This window comes from Bacillus rossius, chromosome 5, assembly GCF_032445375.1.
Source record: "Bacillus rossius redtenbacheri isolate Brsri chromosome 5, Brsri_v3, whole genome shotgun sequence".
NCBI lineage: Eukaryota > Metazoa > Arthropoda > Insecta > Phasmatodea > Bacillidae > Bacillus > Bacillus rossius.
Window position 1 is genome coordinate 70,550,329 of NC_086333.1, and position 24,262 is coordinate 70,574,590.

General features: G+C 43.6%; 1 protein-coding gene and 1 long non-coding RNA gene across 2 annotated transcripts in view; both read left to right on the forward strand.

Moving 5' to 3' along the window:
* The window catches only part of LOC134531985 (adenylyl cyclase 78C), a 504,301-nt gene that overhangs the window by 71,082 nt on the left and 408,957 nt on the right, over positions 1 to 24,262 (forward strand). The window contains exon 2 of the mRNA XM_063368091.1: positions 18,760 to 18,927. Coding sequence (XP_063224161.1) covers positions 18,890 to 18,927 — 38 coding nt within the window. The 5' untranslated portion in view covers positions 18,760 to 18,889. The remainder of the gene's footprint in view (positions 1 to 18,759; positions 18,928 to 24,262) is intronic.
* On the forward strand, positions 10,089 to 11,161 carry LOC134532386 (uncharacterized). Its single transcript, XR_010075138.1, has 3 exons — positions 10,089 to 10,312; positions 10,432 to 10,560; positions 10,708 to 11,161. It is a non-coding gene; the product is annotated as an uncharacterized LOC134532386 (long non-coding RNA).

A 24,262-nucleotide genomic window follows, 5' to 3' on the forward strand; every position in this document is an offset into this window, starting at 1 on the left:
CCCTCGACTTACAACTGGTAGAGTTTGCCGAAAATCTCCAGAAGAGAGTAGTGTGACATTCTCCATTGACATTTCATCGCGCCTAATATCCCGTAGTGTCCTGTCCGCAGCTTCAACTTCTTTTTTATTCGCCATCGTGCATTCATCCCAAACAATTAGCGAGCAATCTTGTAACACTTTTGCCATATCACAATTTCTTGTTATCGAACATGTTGGTGATTCATTAGTGTCTATATCGATTGGGATTTTTAACATAGCATGAGCTGTTTTTCCACCAGGGAGTAAAGTAGCTGCAATTCCTGATGAATCCACTGCCAGAGCAATCTTACCTTGTCGCCTGATCTCAGCGAGAATTGCTGTTGTCACGAAGGTTTTTCCAGTACCACCGGGGGCGTCCAAGAAAAATAGCTTCCCTTCATTATGAAGTACGCTTCGTATGACTGTTTGAAATATATAAATTTGTTCTAGATTGAAACGACCACACTAATCATTTACTGTGGTGGTCAATGCTGCAGTATTGTAGCTAGTCTCAGCAACATATTCGTGATTGAGGCGTGGTTGATCAGGTAGAATTTAGGGAACAGGAAGGCCATATTCACTACGGAGTTGCCCCCAATCGAAAACACAATATCTTGAATGGAACAAAGGCAACTATTGATTGCTCTTTCGTCATTCGTATCAATTTCCTTGTCTGAATTGTGTTGTAGGAGGCGTATGAAGTTATTCTCAACATGTACTCGGCAGCTATGCAGATTTCAAGTTTTAAAACAAAAGATAAAACACTTAAACATACTGTTTTGGTTGTATCCAATTGGAAAATAGATAATGTGTAACATTGGTGAATATTAAACAATGAAACCTACTTCACATACTCATTCCTTTCAGCTATTATTTCTTATCTTTGCTGGAAGCTTGAAGAGATGGAAACCAACCCGAAAACTCACACAATAATAAAACACCAACTTGCAACCAAACACAACCTTACATATTGTAACAGTTACCAGAAAAACACGCAACCACAACAAACAAAGATCCTGATATGAATAAACGAAATAAATTTGTAGTGCTTGATTTTCAGAGAGAGATACACCTATTGAATGTCTATAAAACTAACTTTTTTTATGAGAGCAGAAATAAAACATGAAATCATTCAACGATAAAAGCTGTTTATTTAATAAAGCGGACGGGTTCACCCCAAGGAGAAAATTGACACGGCGAGACCTCGTGGACATAGAGAAATGACACACACTCACTATTTATGTGTCTATGAAACATGATTTTCTGCAAATAGGGTATTGATAAATTGAAACAAATATGGCGACACTACAAACTGTCAGGATTTTATTTTTTCTTGCTCTCTACTTAGATCCTTACAATAGCAAAACTTAATGGCTTCTTATAATGATTATATTGTATGTCATAAAATTAAGATTTCTTTTCTTTCCTTGAGCCGATTTTGATGAAATAAAGCTTATATTTCTTTCACTGCTACGCTCAAGTTAACTTGAAAACCCCATTAAAATTCGTACAGTAATTTCGTAGAACACCGCGTACAAACAGACAGACAGACAGAAAAAAACTACTGTTTTATTATAGTATAGATATAAAAATAACCACGTGATTACAAGATGTGATGCGGAGTTTTCTAGCTTCAATTTCGATCCCCCTCCACACCGTCTCTAGCAAAGACCGAGGGTGGATGTACGGAAATTTAGCGTAATTCATTTATTCGCAAGCTATAATGGCAAACCTTCATGCAAACCTTGCACACTGATCGGAGCGCAGTTTTTTGGCCACGCCCCCACCTGCGCCCGAGAGCCAACCATGCCCAGCTAGGAGAGAAGAAATGCGAATCACGCAGAGTCAAGTTACAAGAACAGGTGCTTGATAAGAAATCAGCCAATGAAGAAGCAAACGTTTGGCACAGCAACCACGAGGCTCCGAATTTTACCCTGATCCAAAACTCACGAAATTTTTGGGTCTCTACCCGTAGACCACAGATTCCGTTCAACGTCCCTTCCCCCCTTTATCTCCGGGGAATCTGCCATGTTTACGGCCTTCACTGTAGCATCATCTACTTTCAGTGATCGCTCGAGTTTCTCTCAGGGGCTGGCCTACTGTCGGCAGACAAAAAAAGGGGGGGGGGGGGGAATTCTGTGCTTTTACAAATTCCTTTGGAAACCAGTTTCCAAATAAAAGTTTGTAATACTACAAGAAAAATGTTGTACCTTTGTATAACACATGGCTATGGTTATTTTTGCGTAATTGAAATACGTTTTTCGATTCATAATACTGAGTATTTATTATGAAAATTGGCACATTATTTGATATTTTAATTATTTCATACATGGCAAAGATAATAGAATATTTAATAATCAGACTTTATTTTCGTTTTATTATGTTTATCATTTATGTGCGTAGTTAATATATGAAAGCTATTCGTGGAATGGTTTAAAAATAACTTTAACTATTGGAGGTACTGGGAAAACACAAAGAACACGAAAATAAGAATTCGAACCCAGGATTGCTAGAAAACTATCATGTAGTGATTCAGATTTTTTCATGTGAATGTACAAATGAAAAAAATATATCTGTTGTTTTACATGAATATTTTTGTTTCCTGTACAAAAATAAATCTTGCATTGCACTCCAAACAAAGCGACTTTGTGCGGGAGGAAACACGTACTGAATGGCCCAGCCATATAAGGCAATGGCTTCTCTTGCAGACGGCTGCCACGCTTAAAAAAAATGTGCAGTTTCACACAAAATGTATGTGGCACCAGTCTCCACCGACGTTGGTGTAATTTTACACCCCCTTGAGTTGATATATTCTATTCTTGAGTTCAAGTAAAATAAACGTTTCAAGGATGTAAAGTACATCTAATATGGTGTGGTAAAATTTGAAGGCTCTTACTTGCACGGGGCGATGTATAAATTTAAATAGGCATGCACATGTATTTTTACCACTAATGCCAGTTTATTTTACTGCAGTGTTAAGTAAATTAATATTTACAATGAACATGTTAATTAGTACTACGTCTATAAATAATTTATTTTGTGTAGCTTCGGCTGATAATGAACAATGTGCACTTTAGAGCAATGTTTTATTATTAAAATATTTTATTTTTTGAATGAGAAAATCCATAAATCTGGATGAATTAGAGTAGTATCGAACTCAAGACGGTCTGATTATTAGTAGTGTCTGGAAAAATTCGCGTTTACAACCTCAACCTAACCTACACTCCTGGAAAAAAAAAAACTATATTTAATCACACCGACCGAACCTACAGGTTACAACCTAACAGAAACCTTTTACTTTTGTAAAATTCGGAACTGTTGGGGTTTTTGTTGTGGCTTTCATCCCTGTGAACTGTGGCCATTCGTATTTTAGACAAGTAGACTAAAGAATGTTCAACAAGGGTTAAGTTACATCTAGAACGTTGCGAATATCCGGGGGATTTGTAAGACATTAGAAGAAAGGGGAGTGGATTGTAGAGTAGGCCCTACTTATAATAGGGGAAAGAGCAGATCAGTAGAAACATCATGAAGACACACGAGGAATCACTGGCAGAGAGAGATATAGAGATTAGTCGTTTGAGTGATAATTATTCGTAGTTTGGTTTATTTTTCTTTAAATGGCCAGTAGTGTTGTTGAAGTTGTTTTAAAACCTTGTTGTCTTGTTAAAAATGTTTTCCTGAAGTAAAAAGATTATTTTTTTTTGTATTGTGCACTTGCAAATAATTTTAGTGATCATAAGGCCATGTTCAATTGCGCATCATTGCGTTGTATTCTGAAAAATACTTTAGCTCTCCGAGACCACAATATCATCCCTAAATTAATGTGTATAAATATGTTTTTATCTTGATCAAAATTTAAAGTGATTGCTATCAAAGGCTAAAAAAATTGCATACCTTGTTTTAAAATACAGGTTTGTGTGTAAATGATTAATTATGTGTATTAATACATGATCATATTTATATGATACTAGCTGCCCGACCCGGCTTCGCACGGTTGTATTTATGGGGGGGGAAATGAGACCAAATCTCCTATTTACAGTTATAATAAATGAAATAAAATGAAAATTAATTAATTTTGACAAAAACTTAATACAATGCTTTGTAATGTACCGAAGAAAAAACGAATAGCACCGATGGTTTCCCGACTCTCGAGCACGCAACGTTGTCATGGAGACGAAGTACCCACTGTTTCCCGGGCTTAAACACCAATCAACATTGATAATCAGTTTATTATTAATTATAAATTATTAAGACTATTAATCGAAATAAAAACTACCATATCTCAAGTTGGAAACAATTACACATAAATGCCAATTTTCATCGAAATCGGTTGACTTGGTAAAGAGTTCACTGGACCTTTTTAGAAATCAGATGTAGTTAGTAATTGTCTTCTTAATTTGAATAATTGGTGGTCTGTATTTAATGAGTGACGAGGACTACACTAACAATGAAATAGCCGTTGCCATAGAGACGAATGAAGCATCAACAAAGCAACAGCCGTTGCCATGGTGATTTCCTACCAAAAACTGGAAATAAAAAAAAAATTTAGGGGTGGACTAACCCTAACATTTAGGGGGATGAAAAATAGATGTTGGCCGATTCTCATAGATACCGGATAAGCACAAAAAATTTCATCAAAATCGGTCAAGCCGTTTCGGAGGAGTATGGCAAAATAAATAAATAAATAATATTTTGTATAATTACGGACTGGAATAATTCGCGTTTTCAGTTACCTCTAGTATAGACGCCACTTCATCTACACGCTCTGGCAAATGGCACTGTTTATTAGCTGATGACTGGTGAGACGTCTCACCTGGGTAGCCATTGATTTTATAATTCTTTGGTTGAAGGTTCCTCATTGGTCAAGAGTCTTCCCGATAAACTATGGGCAAATGGTGGTGGCAAAACAGAGATGTGCGCATTTTAATTATATCCTATTGTGAAATAAATCCAAGAATTTTTTTGGGTCTCTATATATAATCAGATATAGTTGGTTAAAATACGCTATAATAATTCTTATACATGAAAATACAAGAAAAATCATAATTCATTTTGTTGTTAATGTCCTGCCACCCTTTAAAGTTTTAACTTAGGTTATTTTTTCTTAGTACTGTTTCGTCATAGGAAACCTACTGCGTTGGTCGGTGTTGAATATCTGTTAATCTTTATCGTTGTGTTTGTATATTTTCTGCGTTGTCCAGGTTTTGCTGTCTGTCTGCATTTACTGTCATTGTTCAAACTGTATCGTTCTTATCCCACTGTGTTCGTCTGTCCTGTAACTAATTTTTTTCATGATTAAATTCCTTCCACGGGATCATTGTGCTGTTCTGTATTTAAGTCTAATGTGTTGATCTGCGCTGTGGTCGTTGTGTTCTCCATATACCTGTTTAGGTACATCGTTTAGGCCTGTTTTCTGTGGGTTTATGTTTTCATTTTCATTTCTTATTTGGCATTTATGAATTTTTCCCATGACAAATAGTGTAAAACTACAATGCCGTATGTCCAAACATTTGTATTAGATCATATTTTTCTTACTATTTGAATTCTATATGCGGGTTAGGCACTGTCTTTCCAAACAAATTTTACTTAAATAATGAAAGTCCGTGGTAAATAGTGTTTTGCTTGCAGTGAGTGCTTGGTGAATGTGGGACCGACCTCAAGTTTTGGTATCAATAATTTTTGTCTCCGCTGAGCCATCCCAGAGGACGAGACGAATACAGGAATGTAAATTCAATACGAATGAGACGTTAAATCACTGAAGGCGCGTCTCGAGAAATTTTTTTACGCGTACGATTAGAAACATTTGTCTTCCGCACGTCAGCGGCGAATATCGGTCGGAAATCAATTTCCGATTGCCTTGAGGCTGTGAATTTTTTTTTCCGAACCAGAGTTTACGACTTAACAATGTTAAAAGATTTTCCACCTTTGAAGTTACGGAGAAAGCCGGTTTCTAATTCAAGGGGCTTGGCAAAATTCGTATGTTGTTCATTGGCTGCTAACATGTGAGACGTATCAACTGTATAACCTGTGATTCGATACTTCTTTGGCTGAGCGTTTCTTACTGGCCTAGAGGCTTCCACATTAACTGTGAGCCAGGAGCAGAAAGAACACAAAGGTATTACGATTTTAGTAAATCACGAAATGAATCCGTGAATTTTTACTACCCCATAAGTTGTAGTATTGTTCAATCTGTACGAAAACAATGTTATCTGGAAATATGACGAACTCTTGGGTTCGTTTCTCTCTATCCGTCCGTACATTTTCTGTAGTTTCTAACAGTGTAGAGAAAAGTACTTGAATGATGCTACAAGATGTAATTTCGATTTAAACATTGTAAAACATATGCCATTACTGGTTTACACTGTTCGTCATAGATAAAACATGAAGAATGGACAAAGGAAGATGAAAACACAAACACACAGAGAATTTTCCAAAATCAGTCGACATCAAATGCCAAATGTTTAGACAGCACAGGGAGGAATTAGCCTCAAGAATATCGTAGCACAGATGAACACAGTCGCCTGACAACGATGAGATGGTTGCAGCAAGAACAGTAAGAAACATACAGACAACAACCTTGGAATACCAGCGACAAAGAGAGTTGCCGTGTAGCGAAAGTTTCAACAGTTAAACATTTCAGTGTGTATCATTAGAGACCTGAAAATTTTTCGTTACTGTTTGCAAGGAGGAAGTGTGCTTTCGTACACTATAACTCCATTCTCATTGGACGTCAAGTAGTTTAGCCACGAATCCGAATGACAACGAACCAATAACTAGAGACCGGGAAAATTATCGGATTCATTGAAATAATTTTACCTTTTTTGGTGCATTTTCTATTGGTTCTTTGATTATATGTAGGGCACTGGGCCAATTGGAGACCTTCAGCCAAATAAGTAACGAATCACAAGTTACCCATGTGACATGACTCACAAATTAGCAGACAATGAAGTTTGCCCGAGTATATGTAGAGGATGGTGGAGTCTAATCCTGGGTGTCATTGAATCCGATGATATTTCCAGTCCCTGGCAATAACAACATAACAAATTTCCAAATGACCTGATGAAACGCAACCTAGCTGGAAGTTAAAATGTTGTAGCACCGACTTATTTGTGTGTACGATTGTGTGGAGTTCATCCTGGTGCAACGAAACGAAATGAACGTTTGCTGATGTCTGTGAATCATCCACCCCGGAGGAAAGACGGGACCGTTCGGCAAGGCAGTGGCAGCTTCCCGATGATTCAAAACCAGAAACCGAAACCCGGGTTTGGACTCGGTTTCGAAACGGACTTGTGTCGCAGTCCAGGCACTCCGTCACAGTTGTCCCGAACCCAAACGGGAGCCAGGACGGCAAGGATCTTCAACCGGGTCAAGCGATGTCTCCACCGGACGAAGAGAATCGTGTCGCGATTGCCTACAACCTGACTGGTTGGAATGCAGTCAATATGTAGGTTTTTTTCCACCTACTGTTTTCAAAAGCAGGCTTGCGAGAGTCCAATCCGGATGTCCTTAAAAAACTGGTTTCCACAAGGACCATCATACAGCACGTGCAACGAAGAGGCAGAGAGAGAGAGAGAGAGAGAGAGAGAGAGAGAGAGAGAGAAGAACATCCATTCTACACCATGTTTTCCTTCTAAATGTCCTTGAAAACACTTCCCGAACATATTATTCTCTATATATATATCCCACTTTGCCGCCGGGCGGTCTCGCTAGACGCAGTAGAGAAACCAGTTCACAAGTTCTATTAAATTCGTGAATGAATCAATCACTTTTATCTCCTCCCCCCCCCAAACCATATTTGAACCGGTTTCTCGCGTATCTGCGTAGATTTTCGTCTGGATCTTTGTATTTGTAGCACGATACATTTAATTTTAGCATGCATTTTTGCATGAATACAACCTACGAAAGGAATACTACAGTAAGCTGTTTTTTTGTCCAGTTATTTGAGGGTTCGCGACATGTTTGAGGTTGACAAAAAAATAACTCTGCTTGAAGTGTGGTGTTTGCATCGCGAAACAAGGTTCAAAGGATTGAATTTTATGACAGTTACTATATTATTCAACGGACATTCTTTTTTTACTTATTAAATGCCATAAGAAATTGTCAAACACCATTCCCACAATGTTTTTTGGTGTTGCAATATCCACAAAAAATAATTTTCTGTACTTCTAAACAAGATTCCTTTGGAAACCAGTGCCAAGTATTAGTTTCTAATACTACAAAAAAAAAGGATATTGGAACTTTGAAAACACAAGGCTGTGTTATTTTTGCGTGTATGAAATTAGTTTTTCGAGATAATACTGACTATTTCTTACGGAAACGTGAAAACAACTGTATTACTACACAATTGTGTTCGCTGTAATTCTGGACTCGGATTCTTACCAGGGCATTTATGCTTTCTGTTGTCCCAGTAGCTCTAAAAGTTAAAGGTATTTATAAAATGTTCCGTAAATAGTTTCCCTGTATTAACTGCGTATATTAATAAGAATAATAAAACCAATAAGTCGAATTATTTAATATTCGATTACCTTTCCATTGTTAAATCATATTTATGTTTGAATTTAACATAAATTAAGATATAAAATGGTGCGCCAACTTTGTAAAAAATTTGTATTGTTCCGAAAAACGTATTACATATACAGTCAAGAACTAAAATCCGTATGGTCCCCAATTCCTAGATGCAGGTGCAGGTGTGAGTAGGAATTTCGCCATTGCCACGTCAACGCGATGCACTAGGATGCATTTGACTCTGACTGCATTTGAATTTTTTCGCCGCAGAGCTAACGAACCCCTCGGCGCAAAACTTAGACTTTAGTTACGTAACGTCGATCCTAAGGCTAGTGTCAGCTTCTACAAAGCAATCTACCATACCTGTGCAAGGCTCATGTGCTCTCAGACCTCTACGACATACATTGCTTTATCTTGAAACGTTCGTGATGTTTCATGAGATCATAGCACGTTTTCCTTGTACGTGTATGTGTGTGTATGTTTACATTCTTACGTGTCGTACACGTACACGAGCGTAGCGTAGGTCAAGACACTGAACATGACGTGAACAGCTTCGCTGTTACGATCGGTCGTCATGCCGGCGGTCAGCGATGATAGTCACGTCAGGCATGCCCCTGCTTGAGACAGCAGGTGTGAACATGTCTGATCCGTTTTCCGTATGCTGCAATGTGCCGCAATACTTAAGACCATGGTGTAATAATGCATGAACATGATAGTCTGTGGCCATAGCAACCAAACTATTCCGAAAACCTTATCTTGGGTTTTACAAGAACTACGCGGGCTAATTGCTTCATGATTTCGTAAATCCCGTCACATTTACCTAATAAGGTAAATGTACGAGTCCCGTTTCGGAATGAGGATAACCATAAAAGGTATATGTATCGTTAGGTATTAATGTTTGTGGTTAACCGCAAACCACAAACCGCGCTGATATCGTTGGGCTTTTCGTGAATTTCAGTGAGTTTGCGTCATGTAGTTACAAACTGTCGCTGGGCGGCAAAACTTTCAGGCTGCATTTAGAAAGTTGAACAATTCGTTGCAAGCTCAACTTTTCATACGCGTTGCGACGTGTTCTCTGACGGGCTCGAGCCGCTGGTGATAAGCCTGAGCAGAATACATGTGGTTTTTTCTTCAGAGATAGCGCACTCGTCGCAGCTCGTTCCATTGCGTTACCGAGATCTCGATGCAGCCTCGGATAGTCACGTGCGGAACGGTGTTATCGGTAGCTCGATGGTGCGGCCAAGATACCGAGCACCTGGTTGGCGTGCACGTTAATCTTGTACGGAGTTGCAAAATGTTAGCATCTCAAGACGTATACACTTTGTGCTCTTAGAGTATTGACCACATTAGGTACAAACTTTACTCCAGTTTGAAAACGAACCGCATGACAACATTTATTGAATTATGTCACAAACATGTCGACATCTATGGTGATGACATCAGGATCAATATATTGAAATAGTTGCACATTATTGCAATATTATTACCATTGTTTCTAATGGGTGACGAATCGATATTAACCGCGCGATTGCCGTTTAACCATTATTGATTCAGATATTTCAACATTATTGCCTAATTATTTTTCCTTGATTTGCGTCATGTCTGAATAATTCCATTGTTCCTTGTATGGCAATTCCCTTATCAGTTTTCGACCTATATAACGGCCCTGTATCCCTCATGATATTCATAAGTTCATCGACAGCCACTGCGTAAACAAGTGCTTCCAGATCAAGACTGTGACCAAGCTCCTCCAAAGCAAAGACCCGAACATCAACGTCCGCTCTCTGCTGTAAGTATCCAATATTTAAATTGATTACTCTCTGCATTTTTATACTTGTCCTGCGCATTCCTTTCAGGGATGGAGCACCTCTTTAATGACTGAATTTCATATTTTGTTTCCATTTGCAGCTGCTGAATCGTGACTCCTGAATAAGACTCTACAAGATGCAAAATCTCATGCTGCTCTGTATGGCTATGTTCCTGGCGGCGGATGCGAGGCCAGAACCCGGGACGAAGTTGCCCTGCAATCCAAGACAAGTGAGTATATCATTTCTGCAAACTGCATCCGTCTGAGTGTCTTGTTACTGTTGCAACTTCTGAGCAAAGAGTTTGTCGTCTGCCCCAACCCTGCAGAGCGTCTTCTAAAAGCTTTAACGAAATTAATGTTGATTTTTCTATTTTCAGTACACCGATCCCACGAGGTCCCGCTCAAAAGAGGAACCACCGGAAGCACACCAAAAGGTTGTCAAGATTCCAGGGATCCTGTCGACCCGAATAGGATTCCTTGACGGCCCAGATCTGAATCAACGTTGGCCCTTTGAATATAAAGTTGTTGTGCCTGACTGTGCTTAAGATTTTTGTTATGTATTCACGCTGTAAACAACCGAGTAGTTGATAAGTTTGCTTATTGTAATGCTTCTTTTTCTTCACTTTTTAAAATAAAGATTATTGCGCAATATTTCTTGGTATCATTGACGTAGAATAAGCTGACGCAACGTCCAGTAGGTATCCCAACTCACCTGTATACCTGGCTGAGCTTAGGTCACGATCGGTCTGCTAGGCTGAATGGAATGTGCATCGGACCGACGTGCAGATGTAGGCTTCACGCTGCAACTCGTGCAACGCGGTTACCCTAGGACTTAAGATCGTTTCAAGATAGAGCTTTGTCTCCTGATTTCAACATGCACTGATGACTGCATTGGTGAGCTCGATGGTACAGCCGCAAGACTATCTTGTACGGAGCTCAAAAAGTTAGTATGTTAAAACGTATGCACGTAGTCTTCGATTATTAACAAGATTAGGTACAAACTACTCCAGTTTAAAAACAAACGGTATGATAACATTCATTCGATTAGGTATACCTATGCCAAAATTCCATTTATGGCCGGCGTGTACAGGAAATCCATTCAATTTAGGCATAACAGTTGACGCAGTAACATGATCGCAATATGACTAAATGTTATTATCGCTTATTCACCTATATTTTTTCCAGGATTGTTACCTTATTATTATAGCATTTACGTCATCGGTTTTTATTTTTTCTATTATTATCCGGGCATTGTTATCGCCACCAGTATTTAGAGTCCCTACATCCGTTATGAAATTCATAAGCTCATGTGCAACCACTACCTGAACAAGTTTGTCCAGAGCAACACTCCCAGACTCTGCAAAATGCACAGGATACGAAGAAGTGAGTATGTCATTCCTATACAAACGCATATCAACGATCCGTTGCAACTCAAAGAGTTTGTCGCGCCAATCCTTCAGAACTTTTTGTAAACTTCAACGAAATTAATGTTAAACTGTCCATGTTCAGGTCACCGATCTCACCAGGTGCCGTTGCACGAAAGCATGGGATACGGACAAACTACCGCAAGCACACTCCCACGTCGTCAAGAGATCGAGCAGGGTGATAAAGACCTGAATTGGATTCCTCAGTGGTTCAAACTCAAATCAATCCTCATTCTCATGAGTCTGATGCTGTTTGAGGCGTTCGTTTCATCTAGTGTTCAAATTACGTGGATTATAACTTTACTTCATAGTGTAGTGATCTTGTTTTACTTGTTGAAAATAGAAATTAATATCCAATACTTCTTGGTATCATTGATGTAGAATAAGTTGACGCGACACCGCGTCTAGTAGGTAATCCCAACTCACGTATATGCCTGAGCGAGCTTAGGTCACGATCGGTCCGCTAGGCTGCATGTGCATGAAATGTGCATCGGACCGACGTGCAGATACGCTGCAACTTGTGCAAGGCAATTACTGCACTCTTATCGGTCGAGGTTTTACATCGTTGCATGATAGAGCGTAGCCTTCTGCGTCCGAAAATACCACCCCCCGCTACCCCCGAGCCTTAACTTGGAAGTTATAGCCCGTAAGTTCCAGTACAACGGACTGTATGCTAAAAATAACCATTGTGCAAAGTTACAATATCTTTCTTGTAGTATTAAAAACTATTTATTGGCAACTGGTTTCCAAAGGAATCTTTTTTAAAAGTACAGAAAATTATTTTCTGTGTATACTTGTAAGTGTTCTCAGACTCATCCTGTATATTTATACTCCCAGTGGGAACAAGAAAATTTCATTATCTGCATTGATATATCTTTTTTTTAATTTAGTAAACAATTTTGTATACTTAAAATTAAACATGAATACAACCTCCAACATAAAAAATTTAATATTAATACGTTCTCAGAATAATTCTTGGAATGGGGGAGAGGTGAGCCTGATGACTGGAACAGAAATCCGTTCCCTAAATTCCGCAACTTTTTTTTGTCGTGTTCGTCTGTGTTGTCGTCGTTGTGTTGTCAGAACACACGTTTGATTCCATCGCTGGGATCTTAAGCAGTCGTCCATGTATTGTCTGTGTGTTGTCCAGATTTATCTGTTTATTATCGTCGTTGGGTTCCTCTGCCAGTCGCTGTGGTGTCCAAGTTTTGGTTTGTCTGTATTTATTGTTCTTGTTGCAACTGTCTTATCGTTGCCAGCCTACTGTATTCATATGTTCTGGGGTTGGTATCGCCCATGCCTCCACCTCCCACAATAATTTTTTTTTTTTTGTAATTGAACTGAAATAATGTAAAATTACAAATATTTTAAAATTTGTACATTTACATTTGAACTACTGTATCGCTACAAAAAAATGGTTTACAGCATTACTGGGTTTGGATTCTTATACAGGAATTTATACATCATGTTGTCCCAGTATCTGCATTAGTTAAAGTTATTTGTAAACTGTTCCCTGGTTAGCTTTCCTGTATTAATTGCCTGCATCAATAAGCATAATAAAACAAGATAATGTCAAATTATTGGACATTCGATTATCTTTTCCATGGTTTAAAAAAAAGTATTATTTTATAAAACTTCAATCAAAATTTAAAATTATGAATAAATTTTCGTAAGCGCGACAAGAAAAAATCAGTATTGTTTCCAAAAATCTATTTCATATAAGCAAAAATATCCATAGCAATATGTTATACACATTAACAATATTTTCTTGTAGTACTATATGTCCAAAAATAATGTTCCAGTTATTAATTTTAATAGTATTAGTATCATCTGTAAGCGTTGTAGAGTTTTGGTTCAATGTCACAATTAAAGAGTAACTTTAAGTTCCGTCGCTAACTAATGATTTGCCAGGGTAGAGATACAGAATTGAAGAGGCTATTGCTTCCATTAGTGAGGACGTGTTAACCAAAGTGTGGGAATATTTAAATTTTAGTTTGGTTGTGTGCCGTATAACTAAAGGTACACATATTGGACTTCTGTAACAAAAACTAGGTTAGTTTACCTTCAATCAAATGTATGGGTTGTTGTAATTAATCTAAATTAAACCGTTATAATTTACTATTGAAACTGGAACTTTTTATGGACTCCCTATATTACGAGCAATTTCTTGGCAACTGGTTTTAATTAGTATCTTTCGTAAAAGTAGAAAAAAACTTTTCTGTGCATGCTGTGAATATTTATAATTAACTATGTAGCTCGAGATCAAACTTTTTTACAGTCCATATTTAATATTTTGTGTTGTAGCAGACTGTGTTTCAAAAGAAATTTTCATTTTATAACATAATTTATTATTTCACTTACACATATACATGGTTATAAGATCATACGTAGTAAGAAGAACCACATGGCAAAGCTATGCGCCATTCAATGCCCAATGCCGAGGGAGAAAATATCCACTTTTCAAGTACTTACTTTCTCCACTCGCCCCTATAATTACCTGCTTGGAGCGTAAACGTTGATTGTCACCATCGCGCGCAGATGACAGCACGAAAAAGCACGAAACTGATACAAAGATTTCGCACACGTTAGGTGACGATAAATTAGGACAACGTATTAAATAATAGTTGTACTATTATAAAGTTTTTTTTGTAACACCTATGTTAAATTAACGAACATTTATTTCCTAATAAACGAAATTAATTTAATTTAAAGTTAAAATAAAGGCAGTATGCCTGAAATAATCAATCCAATGGAATGAACTATGTATTTAATATTATTATAGCAGACAGATGAATAAAATTTATTTCTATGTATATTTACGTAAGAGCCAATAGTTTAATCCAGTAATTAGTTATTAAAATATATTTTTTTCCCAGTGAAAAGGTTTGAACTACATCAAAAATTACCAATTATGCTCATCAACCGCGCGTTCTACCACTGAGCTAACTGGACAATCGGAATTTGTGAAGGAGACTATGTATTATCAGAAGTCCAACGCCAGGTTTCTTAGGTATTTTAAAACTTGTGATTACTTTTCACTCTGGACTATTCCAGAATAGTTTCACCAACATAAAGTTTCACTTGGGACGACGGTACGTTCGGTGTGCACCGCAATGCTTACGAAAGTTTCTGTACACGGGGTTTATGTTGCCACACGTGGTGTGTCCGCCACCTTTTTTTCGTCACGTTTACGCTCGTCTCACGTAACTACTCCTATCAAATATCGTGCGCCTGTGGCTAAGAGGTTTACACATCAACAAATATTTCTGTGTAGGAAGCGGTCCTTGTCGCGTGACCCCTGAAGGATGACGGTGGAGGAGGGGGGGTGGAGGGGGGTCGGCCATGGAGGAAGAGGAACGGATGAAGCGTCCCACCCGCCTCACAATGGAAAGGCACGCGTTTGAGCGAGGGCGACGTTCCTTTGTTTATCTTTTCCGTGACATTACTCACGCCGGGCAAGAAGTCTGGCAACCCCGCCCTGGCGCACGGGCTCAGACGCTTCCCAGAAACATCTGGGAGGAAAAGAAAATGTCATCACCACAAAAAAAAAAATTTCTCTGCTTTAACAAAAGTTTCTATTACCAAAAAAAAAAATTGGTTGTCTGTAAAGTCCGTTTACGGACGATAGTTTAACGTGACAACGTCATAACAAAACATTGATGAAATGATTGCATACTTTTATGAATAAAATTGAATAATTTTTATTTTAATAATAAAAGAATAAATACTTGAATTTATACTAGTAATCAGATTTTTAATATGCAAGAATAATTAAACCTTATTGCTGAATTTGTTATTGTAATAAGCAATGAAAACCACATTAACTTATCACTTCACTTTATAAACAGTCGACGAAACAGTTCATGTGTAGATGACTTGTTATTAATATTAAAAACTGGCGTTTAGCTATAAAGTTTAAATATAATTATGAACAAGTTTTCACATAAATAAATTGAAACAAATATCTATCATCAATTTTATGTATGACCATAATTTTTTAGTCAATTGTAACATAACCTATTATCACTGCACTCGCCGACAGCGTAACGGAACACAGCGTAACGGAACAATGAGCGTAACGGGACACAGCGTAACGTAACAATGTGCGTAACGGGACACTTTTTCGTGCGTGCATCCGGCGTTCATCGATTTATTAGACGTTGTCACATCCAAAAAAAATAGTTTGTAATTTTGTAATACTACAAGAAAGATATTTTAACTTTGTTAAACACAGGACTATGGTTAATTTTGCGTAAATGAAATAAGTTTTTTTTTGATTTAATACTGAGTATTTCTTAAGAAAATTAACACGTTTTATATTTTTATTGATGTTTCATTCGAGCAATTTTTTTATAGTGGAAAAGATAATAGTGTTCAATATGTGGAATTTTTACTTTGTTGCATCGCGCTTATTATGTATACAGTTTATACTGGAAGTCTATTTTGAGAAACGTTTACAAATAAATTTAACAAATACAGCACTGGGACAATACAAAGCATACAAGAGACCCGTGTAAGAATTCGAACCCAGTGTTACTGCGAACATTATGGTGTAGTGATAGAGTTGTCTTCATGTAAATGTGCAAATTTACAAATATCTGTAATTTTACGTAAAAATTTCTGTTCTATTTAAAAAAAAAAAAAATTAGTGTGGGGACCGTGTTTGGGCGGTTCCGAGAAACATCTAGGAAGGAAAAGGGGTCGTCGCCATATGGCCTTCTCGGAAGAGAAAACTGAAGTAAGGGAATCTCAACCCACGACGACGCCCATGGAACTGTAAAACCAAACAGACATTCTGTGGAACAAAAAAAAAAATGCCTAGGAACAGTTTTCAAAGTCAAAGTGAAAATCAAAAGAATGACCACCACTGTTAGAAATTACAATTAATTAACGGACTGTTCGACGAAGAATTTAATTAAAATAAACGAAGTGTTCTTCGGAATGTCTAATAACTGAATCTTCGCAGAAGCCAACCCGCATTTTGACTACCCAGTTGTATGTTTCGTTCTAAACAAATCTAAAAAAAAGTTGACAAATTAAGTTTGTTCTTAGTGTAGACTTAACCAGTTTTGGAAAATTTTGTTGATACACCAAGGATATTCTTTAAGAAAGTAAGTGAACCAATGCCCGTAAATTTACTAAGATAGCCTTCAATTTACGAAAATCTCCCGTATAATTTGCTACCAGCGTTTTTCGTAAATTGAGGGTGAAAATTTAATAGTGCATCAGCAGGCCCGTCACATTTTCAGGACTGTGTTTAATAGATTCCCTGTACGTGGATGCACGTACATTGGAGAAACTGGGAGTAACCTTTCAAAATGCATTGAAGAGCACAAAAGTAACATTTTTGTAAGAGTGATACTAAAAAATATAGACGTGTTTAACATGGTATTTAGAAACATGCCCTCAGAAGAAATTCCCGACTGTTTGCTACTAAGACAAAAAAAAAATATTACAGCTGGTTCTATTACTTGTAAAAATTCAAACGTCAACTCGTTGTGATGTATTTATGGAGGCGGGTATTTTTTGCGAAAATAAAACTCTAAACATTAGTGCAGAATAGTTTCTCCGAACCCAGGCTTAGGCTTGTAGTGCCGGTGCCGGGGTCCGCCATCTTGGATTGTGACGTCACGGCGGCCATTTTTAGTGTAAAATTTCCTCAAAATTCTTCAAAAATGACTCAAAATTAAAAAAATAATCCCAAATTCGAGGGAAAAATTCCCGTTTTGAGGAAAAATTTCCCGTTTTCGTCCTTAAATATGCCAATGGCTTCGAAATTACTAAAAACAGCCTGAATTCCTTAACGACTAGCCGCTCTAAGCCACACCTTGACAATTGGGATGCCATGGCCGCCATCTTGTATTAATACGTAACTGTTGCATTTTTCGTTACGGCCACGACTACAACTGTTATGGTTATCTTAACAGTTCACAAGTGTTGGCTTCATCAAGTAGCCAAATCTAAGTCCTATGCCATGTAACCCTAAACTATTAGCACGGAAGCTTTATTGCAAGCGATATCAAAATACAGAATGTCCCATTTTCAGTGGTATATTATAACAGTTTAATTAAGACTATTTAGAAAAAATCATACACCAAATTGAAGGAAAATTGACCTAGATTTTTTACAAATGCTCAATTTGTACACCTTAATTTATACGGCACACATACAACCTAAAGTCCAATTCTTCCCACACTTTGGTTAACAAGGCCAGAGTAATGTAAGCAGACTTCAAATCTGTGTCTCAACTCCGGCAAATTACGTAGCGGCAGAACGTAGACACGGTATTTTATAAAGTCCAGAAGGAAAAAAAAATCGCGTGGCGTTATGTCAGGTGAACGCGGAGGCCAGCGAAAAGGAGCTCTATCGTCTCGGCCATCACGACCAATCCAACGGTCAGCGACTTGGACGTTCAACAACTCTCGTAAAAAAGGGGAGTGGCTCCATCACTGTAGCCAAATAAAGTTTACAGGTTCACCCTCTACTAATTGGCTGCTAGCGAGAAAACAACGAAGATGTATTAGCGCAAGCCCTTATCTGAAACTGTTAAAAGTTTACTTGTGACATTGAACCAACACTCTTATAACCAGAGACCTACAAAATTCGTGGATTCATTCGGTAATAGGCTAGAATTCAAACACATATACCTCTTAGATAATTTTGCTATTGGCTTACTGTTCATCTGGACGAATCTCAACCAGTTATAAACCCTCAACCAAAGAAGGATGGAATCACAGACAAAAAAAAGCTGAGACGACTTACAAGGCGGCAGCCAATGAACTTGCGTTATTTGCCCGCGGTGTACAAGGGGTATGTGCAGTCGATCCTGAAGGCCATCGAAACCGCGAATTTTGCAGGTCTCTATCTATAACGCTTGCTGTTGATACTATTAAATTTTCATATCTGGGACGTTCTGTTATTGGTGGTTGCAAGATGGAGTTGAGTGTAACTGTGGACGCGTGTCGGAGAGCGGTGACCGCAGCGAGGAGGGCCTTGTCTCCGCAGATGGACCCGCGCAGGCCGCTGAGACGCCACCCCCCGCCGCCCCCGGGGGCGGGACCCCGCCGCCACCACGCCGGGCGCCCCATGGACGCCGCCGGCCGCTGACGGCGGAGCGCCGCCGGGCCGAGGCGCCATGGACACGGACGACGAGGACCTGGACGAGTGCACGCGGTGAGTCGCCCCGAACACCCGGGTTCACTTCCCCTCGGCTGACTGCGGTGAGTCGCCTCGAACACCCGGGTTCACTTCCCCTCAGCTGACTGCGGTGAGTCGCCTCGAACACCCGGGTTCATATCCCATCAGCTGACTGGGGTGAGTCGCTTCGAACACCCGGGTTCACTTCCCCTCAGCTGACTGGGGTGAGTCGCCTCGAACACCCGGGTTCACTTCCCCTCGGCTGACTGCGGTGAGTCGCCTCGAACACCCGGGTTCACTTCCCCTCAGCTGACTGCGGTGAGTCGCCTCGAACACCCGGGTTCATTTCCCATCAGCTGACTGGGGTGAGTCGCCTCGAACACCCGGGATACTTCCCCTCAGCTGACTGGGGTGAGTCGCCTCGAACACCCAGGATACTTCCCCTCAGCTGACTGGGGTGAGTCGCCTCGAACACCCGGGATACTTCCCCTCAGCTGACTGGGGTGAGTCGCCTCGAACACCCGGGATACTTCCCCTCAGCTGACTGGGGTGAGTCGCCTCGAACACCCGGGATACTTCCCCTCAGCTGACTGGGGTGAGTCGCCCCGAACACCCGGGATACTTCCCCTCAGCTGACTGGGGTGAGTCGCCCCGAACACCCGGGATACTTCCCCTCAGCTGACTGGGGTGAGTCGCCTCGAACACCCGGGATACTAACCCCTGAGCTGACTGGGGTGAGTCGCCCCGAACACCCGGGATACTTCCCCTCAGCTGACTGGGGTGAGTCGCCTCGAACACCCGGGATACTTCCCCTCAGCTGACTGGGGTGAGTCGCCCCGAACACCCGGGATACTTCCCCTCAGCTGACTGGGGTGAGTCGCCTCGAACACCCGGGATACTTCCCCTCAGCTGACTGGGGAGAGTCGCCTCGAACACCCGGGTTAATTTCCCCTCAGCTGACTGGGGTGAGTCGTCCCGAACACCCGGGTTCAATTCCCCTCAGCTGACTGGGGTGAGTCGCCTCGAACACCCGGGTTCACTTCCCCTCAGCTGACTGGGGTGAGTCGCCTCGAACGTCCGGGTTAATTTCCCCTCAGCTGACTGGGGTGAGTCGCCCCGAACACCCGGGATACTTCCCCTCAGCTGACTGGGGTGAGTCGCCTCGAACACCCGGGATACTTCCCCTCAGCTGACTGGGGTGAGTCGCCTCGAACACCCGGGTTCACTTCCCCTCAGCTGACGGGTGAGTCGCCTCGAACACCCGGGTTAATTTCCCCTCAGCTGACTGGGGTGAGTCGCCTCGAACACCCGGGATACTTCCCCTCAGCTGACTGGGGTGAGTCGCCTCGAACACCCGGGTTCACTTCCCTTCAGCTGACGGGTGAGTCGCCTCGAACACCCGGGTTAATTTCCCCTCAGCTGACTGGGGTGAGTCGCCTCGAACACCCGGGGTACTTCCCCTCAGCTGACTGGGGTGAGTCGCCTCAAACACCCGGGATACTTCCCCTCAGCTGACTGGGGTGAGTCGCCTCGAACACCCGGGATACTTCCCCTCAGCTGACTGGGGTGAGTCGCCTCGAACACCCGGGTTAATTTCCCCTCAGCTGACTGGGGTGAGTCGCCCCGAACACCCGGGTTCATTTCCCCTCAGCTGACTGGGGTGAGTCGCCTCGAACACCCGGGTTCATTTCCCCTCAGCTGACTAGGGTGAGTCGCCTGGAACACCCGGGTTAATTTCCCCTCAGCTGACTGGGGTGAGTCGCCCCGAACACCCGGGTTCATTTCCCCTCAGCTGACTGGGGTGAGTCGCCTCGAACACCCGGGATACTTCCCCTCAGCTGACTAGGGTGAGTCGCCTCGAACACCCGGGTTAATTTCCCCTCAGCTGACTGGGGTGAGTCGCCTCGAACACCCGGGTTAATTTCCCCTCAGCTGACTGGGGTGAGTCGCCCCGAACACCCGGGTTCATTTCCCCTCAGCTGACTGGGGTGAGTCGCCTCGAACACCCGGGATACTTCCCCTCAGCTGACTGGGGTGAGTCGCCTCGAACACCCGGGTAAATTTCCCCTCAGCTGACTGGGGTGAGTCGCCCCGAACACCCGGGTTTATTTCCCCTCAGCTGACTGGGGTGAGTCGCCTCGAACACCCGGGATACTTCCCCTCAGCTGACTGGGGTGAGTCGCCTAGAACACCCGGGTTAATTTCCCCTCAGCTGACTGGGGTGAGTCGCCCCGAACACCCGGGTTCATTTCCCCTCAGCTGACTGGGGTGAGTCGCCTCGAATACCCGGGATACTTCCCCTCAGCTGACTGGGGTGAGTCGCCTCGAACACCTGGGTTAATTTCCCCTCAGCTGACTGGGGTGAGTCGCCCCGAACACCCGGGTTCATTTCCCCTCAGCTGACTGGGGTGAGTCGCCTCGAACACCCGGAATACTTCCCCTCAGCTGACTGGGGTGAGTCGCCTCGAACACCCGGGTTCATTTCCCCTCAGCTGACTGGGGTGAGTCGCCCCGAACACCCGGGTTCATTTCCCCTCAGCTGACTGGGGTGAGTCGCCTCGAACACCCGGGATACTTCCCCTCAGCTGACTGGGGTGAGTCGCCTCGAACACCCGGGTTAATTTCCCCTCAGCTGACTGGGGTGAGTCGCTCCGAACACCCGGGTTCATTTCCCCTCAGCTGACTGGGGTGAGTCGCCTAGAACACCCGGGATACTTCCCCTCAGCTGACTGGGGTGAGTCGCCCCGAACACCCGGGTTCATTTCCCCTCAGCTGACTGGGGTGAGTCGCCTCGAACACCCGGGATACTTCCCCTCAGCTAACTGGGGTGAGTCGCCTCGAACACCCGGGTTAATTTCCCCTCAGCTGACTGGGGTGAGTTGCCCCGAACACCCGGGTTCATTTCCCCTCAGCTGACTGGGGTGAGTCGCTTCGAACACCCGGGATACTTCCCCTCAGCTGACTGGGGTGAGTCGCCTCGAACACCCGGGTTAATTTCCCCTCAGCTGACTGGGGTGAGTCGCCCCGAACACCCGGGATACTTCCCCTCAGCTGACTGGGGTGAGTCGCCCCGAACACCCGGGTTCATTTCCCCTCAGCTGACTGGGGTGAGTCGCCTCGAACACCCGGGTTAATTTCCCCTCAGCTGACTGGGGTGAGTCGCCCCGAACACCCGGGTTCATTTCCCCTCAGCTGACTGGGGTGAGTCGCCTCGAACACCCGGGTTAATTTCCCCTCAGCTGACTGGGGTGAGTCGCCCCGAACACCCGGGTTCATTTCCCCTCAGCTGACTGGGGTGAGTTGCCCCGAACACCCGGGTTCATTTCCCCTCAGCTGACTGGGGTGAGTCGCCCCGAACACCCGGGTTCATTTCCCCTCAGCTGACTGGGGTGAGTCGCCTCGAACACCCGGGTTAATTTCCCCTCAGCTGACTGGGGTGAGTCGCCCCGAACACCCGGGTTCATTTCCCCTCAGCTGACTGGGGTGAGTCGCCCCGAACACCCGGGTTCATTTCCCCTCAGCTGACTGGGGTGAGTTGCCCCGAACACCCGGGTTCATTTCCCCTCAGCTGACTGGGGTGAGTCGCCCCGAACACCCGGGTTCATTTCCCCTCAGCTGACTGGGGTGAGTCGCCCCGAACACCCGGGTTCATTTCCCCTCAGCTGACTGGGGTGAGTCGCCCCGAACACCCGGGTTCATTTCCCCTCAGCTGACTGGGGTGAGTTGCCCCGAACACCCGGGTTCATTTCCCCTCAGCTGACTGGGGTGAGTCGCTTCGAACACCCGGGATACTTCCCCTCAGCTGACTGGGGTGAGTCGCCTCGAACACCCGGGTTAATTTCCCCTCAGCTGACTGGGGTGAGTCGCCCCGAACACCCGGGATACTTCCCCTCAGCTGACTGGGGTGAGTCGCCCCGAACACCCGGGTTCATTTCCCCTCAGCTGACTGGGGTGAGTTGCCCCGAACACCCGGGTTCATTTCCCCTCAGCTGACTGGGGTGAGTCGCCCCGAACACCCGGGTTCATTTCCCCTCAGCTGACTGGGGTGAGTCGCCCCGAACACCCGGGTTCATTTCCCCTCAGCTGACTGGGGTGAGTTGCCCCGAACACCCGGGTTCATTTCCCCTCAGCTGACTGGGGTGAGTCGCCCCGAACACCCGGGTTAATTTCCCCTCAGCTGACTGGGGTGAGTCGCCCCGAACACCCGGGTTCATTTCCCCTCAGCTGACTGGGGTGAGTCGCCCCGAACACCCGGGTTCATTTCCCCTCAGCTGACTGGGGTGAGTTGCCCCGAACACCCGGGTTAATTTCCCCTCAGCTGACTGGGGTGAGTCGCCCCGAACACCCGGGTTCATTTCCCCTCAGCTGACTGGGGTGAGTCGCCCCGAACACCCGGGTTCATTTCCCCTCAGCTGACTGGGGTGAGTCGCCCCGAACACCCGGGTTCATTTCCCCTCAGCTGACTGGGGTGAGTCGCCCCGAACACCCGGGTTAATTTCCCCTCAGCTGACTGGGGTGAGTCGCCCCGAACACCCGGGTTCATTTCCCCTCAGCTGACTGGGGTGAGTCGCCCCGAACACCCGGGTTCATTTCCCCTCAGCTGACTGGGGTGAGTCGCCCCGAACACCCGGGTTCATTTCCCCTCAGCTGACTGGGGTGAGTCGCCCCGAACACCCGGGTTCATTTCCCCTCAGCTGACTGGGGTGAGTCGCCTCGAACACCCGGGTTAATTTCCCCTCAGCTGACTGGGGTGAGTCGCCCCGAACACCCGGGTTCATTTCCCCTCAGCTGACTGGGGTGAGTCGCCCCGAACACCCGGGATACTTCCCCTCAGCTGACTGGGGTGAGTTGCCCCGAACACCCGGGTTCATTTCCCCTCAGCTGACTGGGGTGAGTCGCTTCGAACACCCGGGATACTTCCCCTCAGCTGACTGGGGTGAGTCGCCTCGAACACCCGGGTTAATTTCCCCTCAGCTGACTGGGGTGAGTCGCCCCGAACACCCGGGATACTTCCCCTCAGCTGACTGGGGTGAGTCGCCCCGAACACCCGGGTTCATTTCCCCTCAGCTGACTGGGGTGAGTCGCCCCGAACGCCCGGGTTCATTTCCCCTCAGCTGACTGGGGTGAGTCGCCTCGAACACCCGGGTTAATTTCCCCTCAGCTGACTGGGGTGAGTCGCCCCGAACACCCGGGTTCATTTCCCCTCAGCTGACTGGGGTGAGTCGCCCCGAACACCCGGGTTCATTTCCCCTCAGCTGACTGGGGTGAGTCGCCTCGAACACCCGGGTTCATTTCCCCTCAGCTGACTGGGGTGAGTCGCCTCGAACACCCGGGTTCATTTCCCCTCAGCTGACTGGGGTGAGTCGCCTCG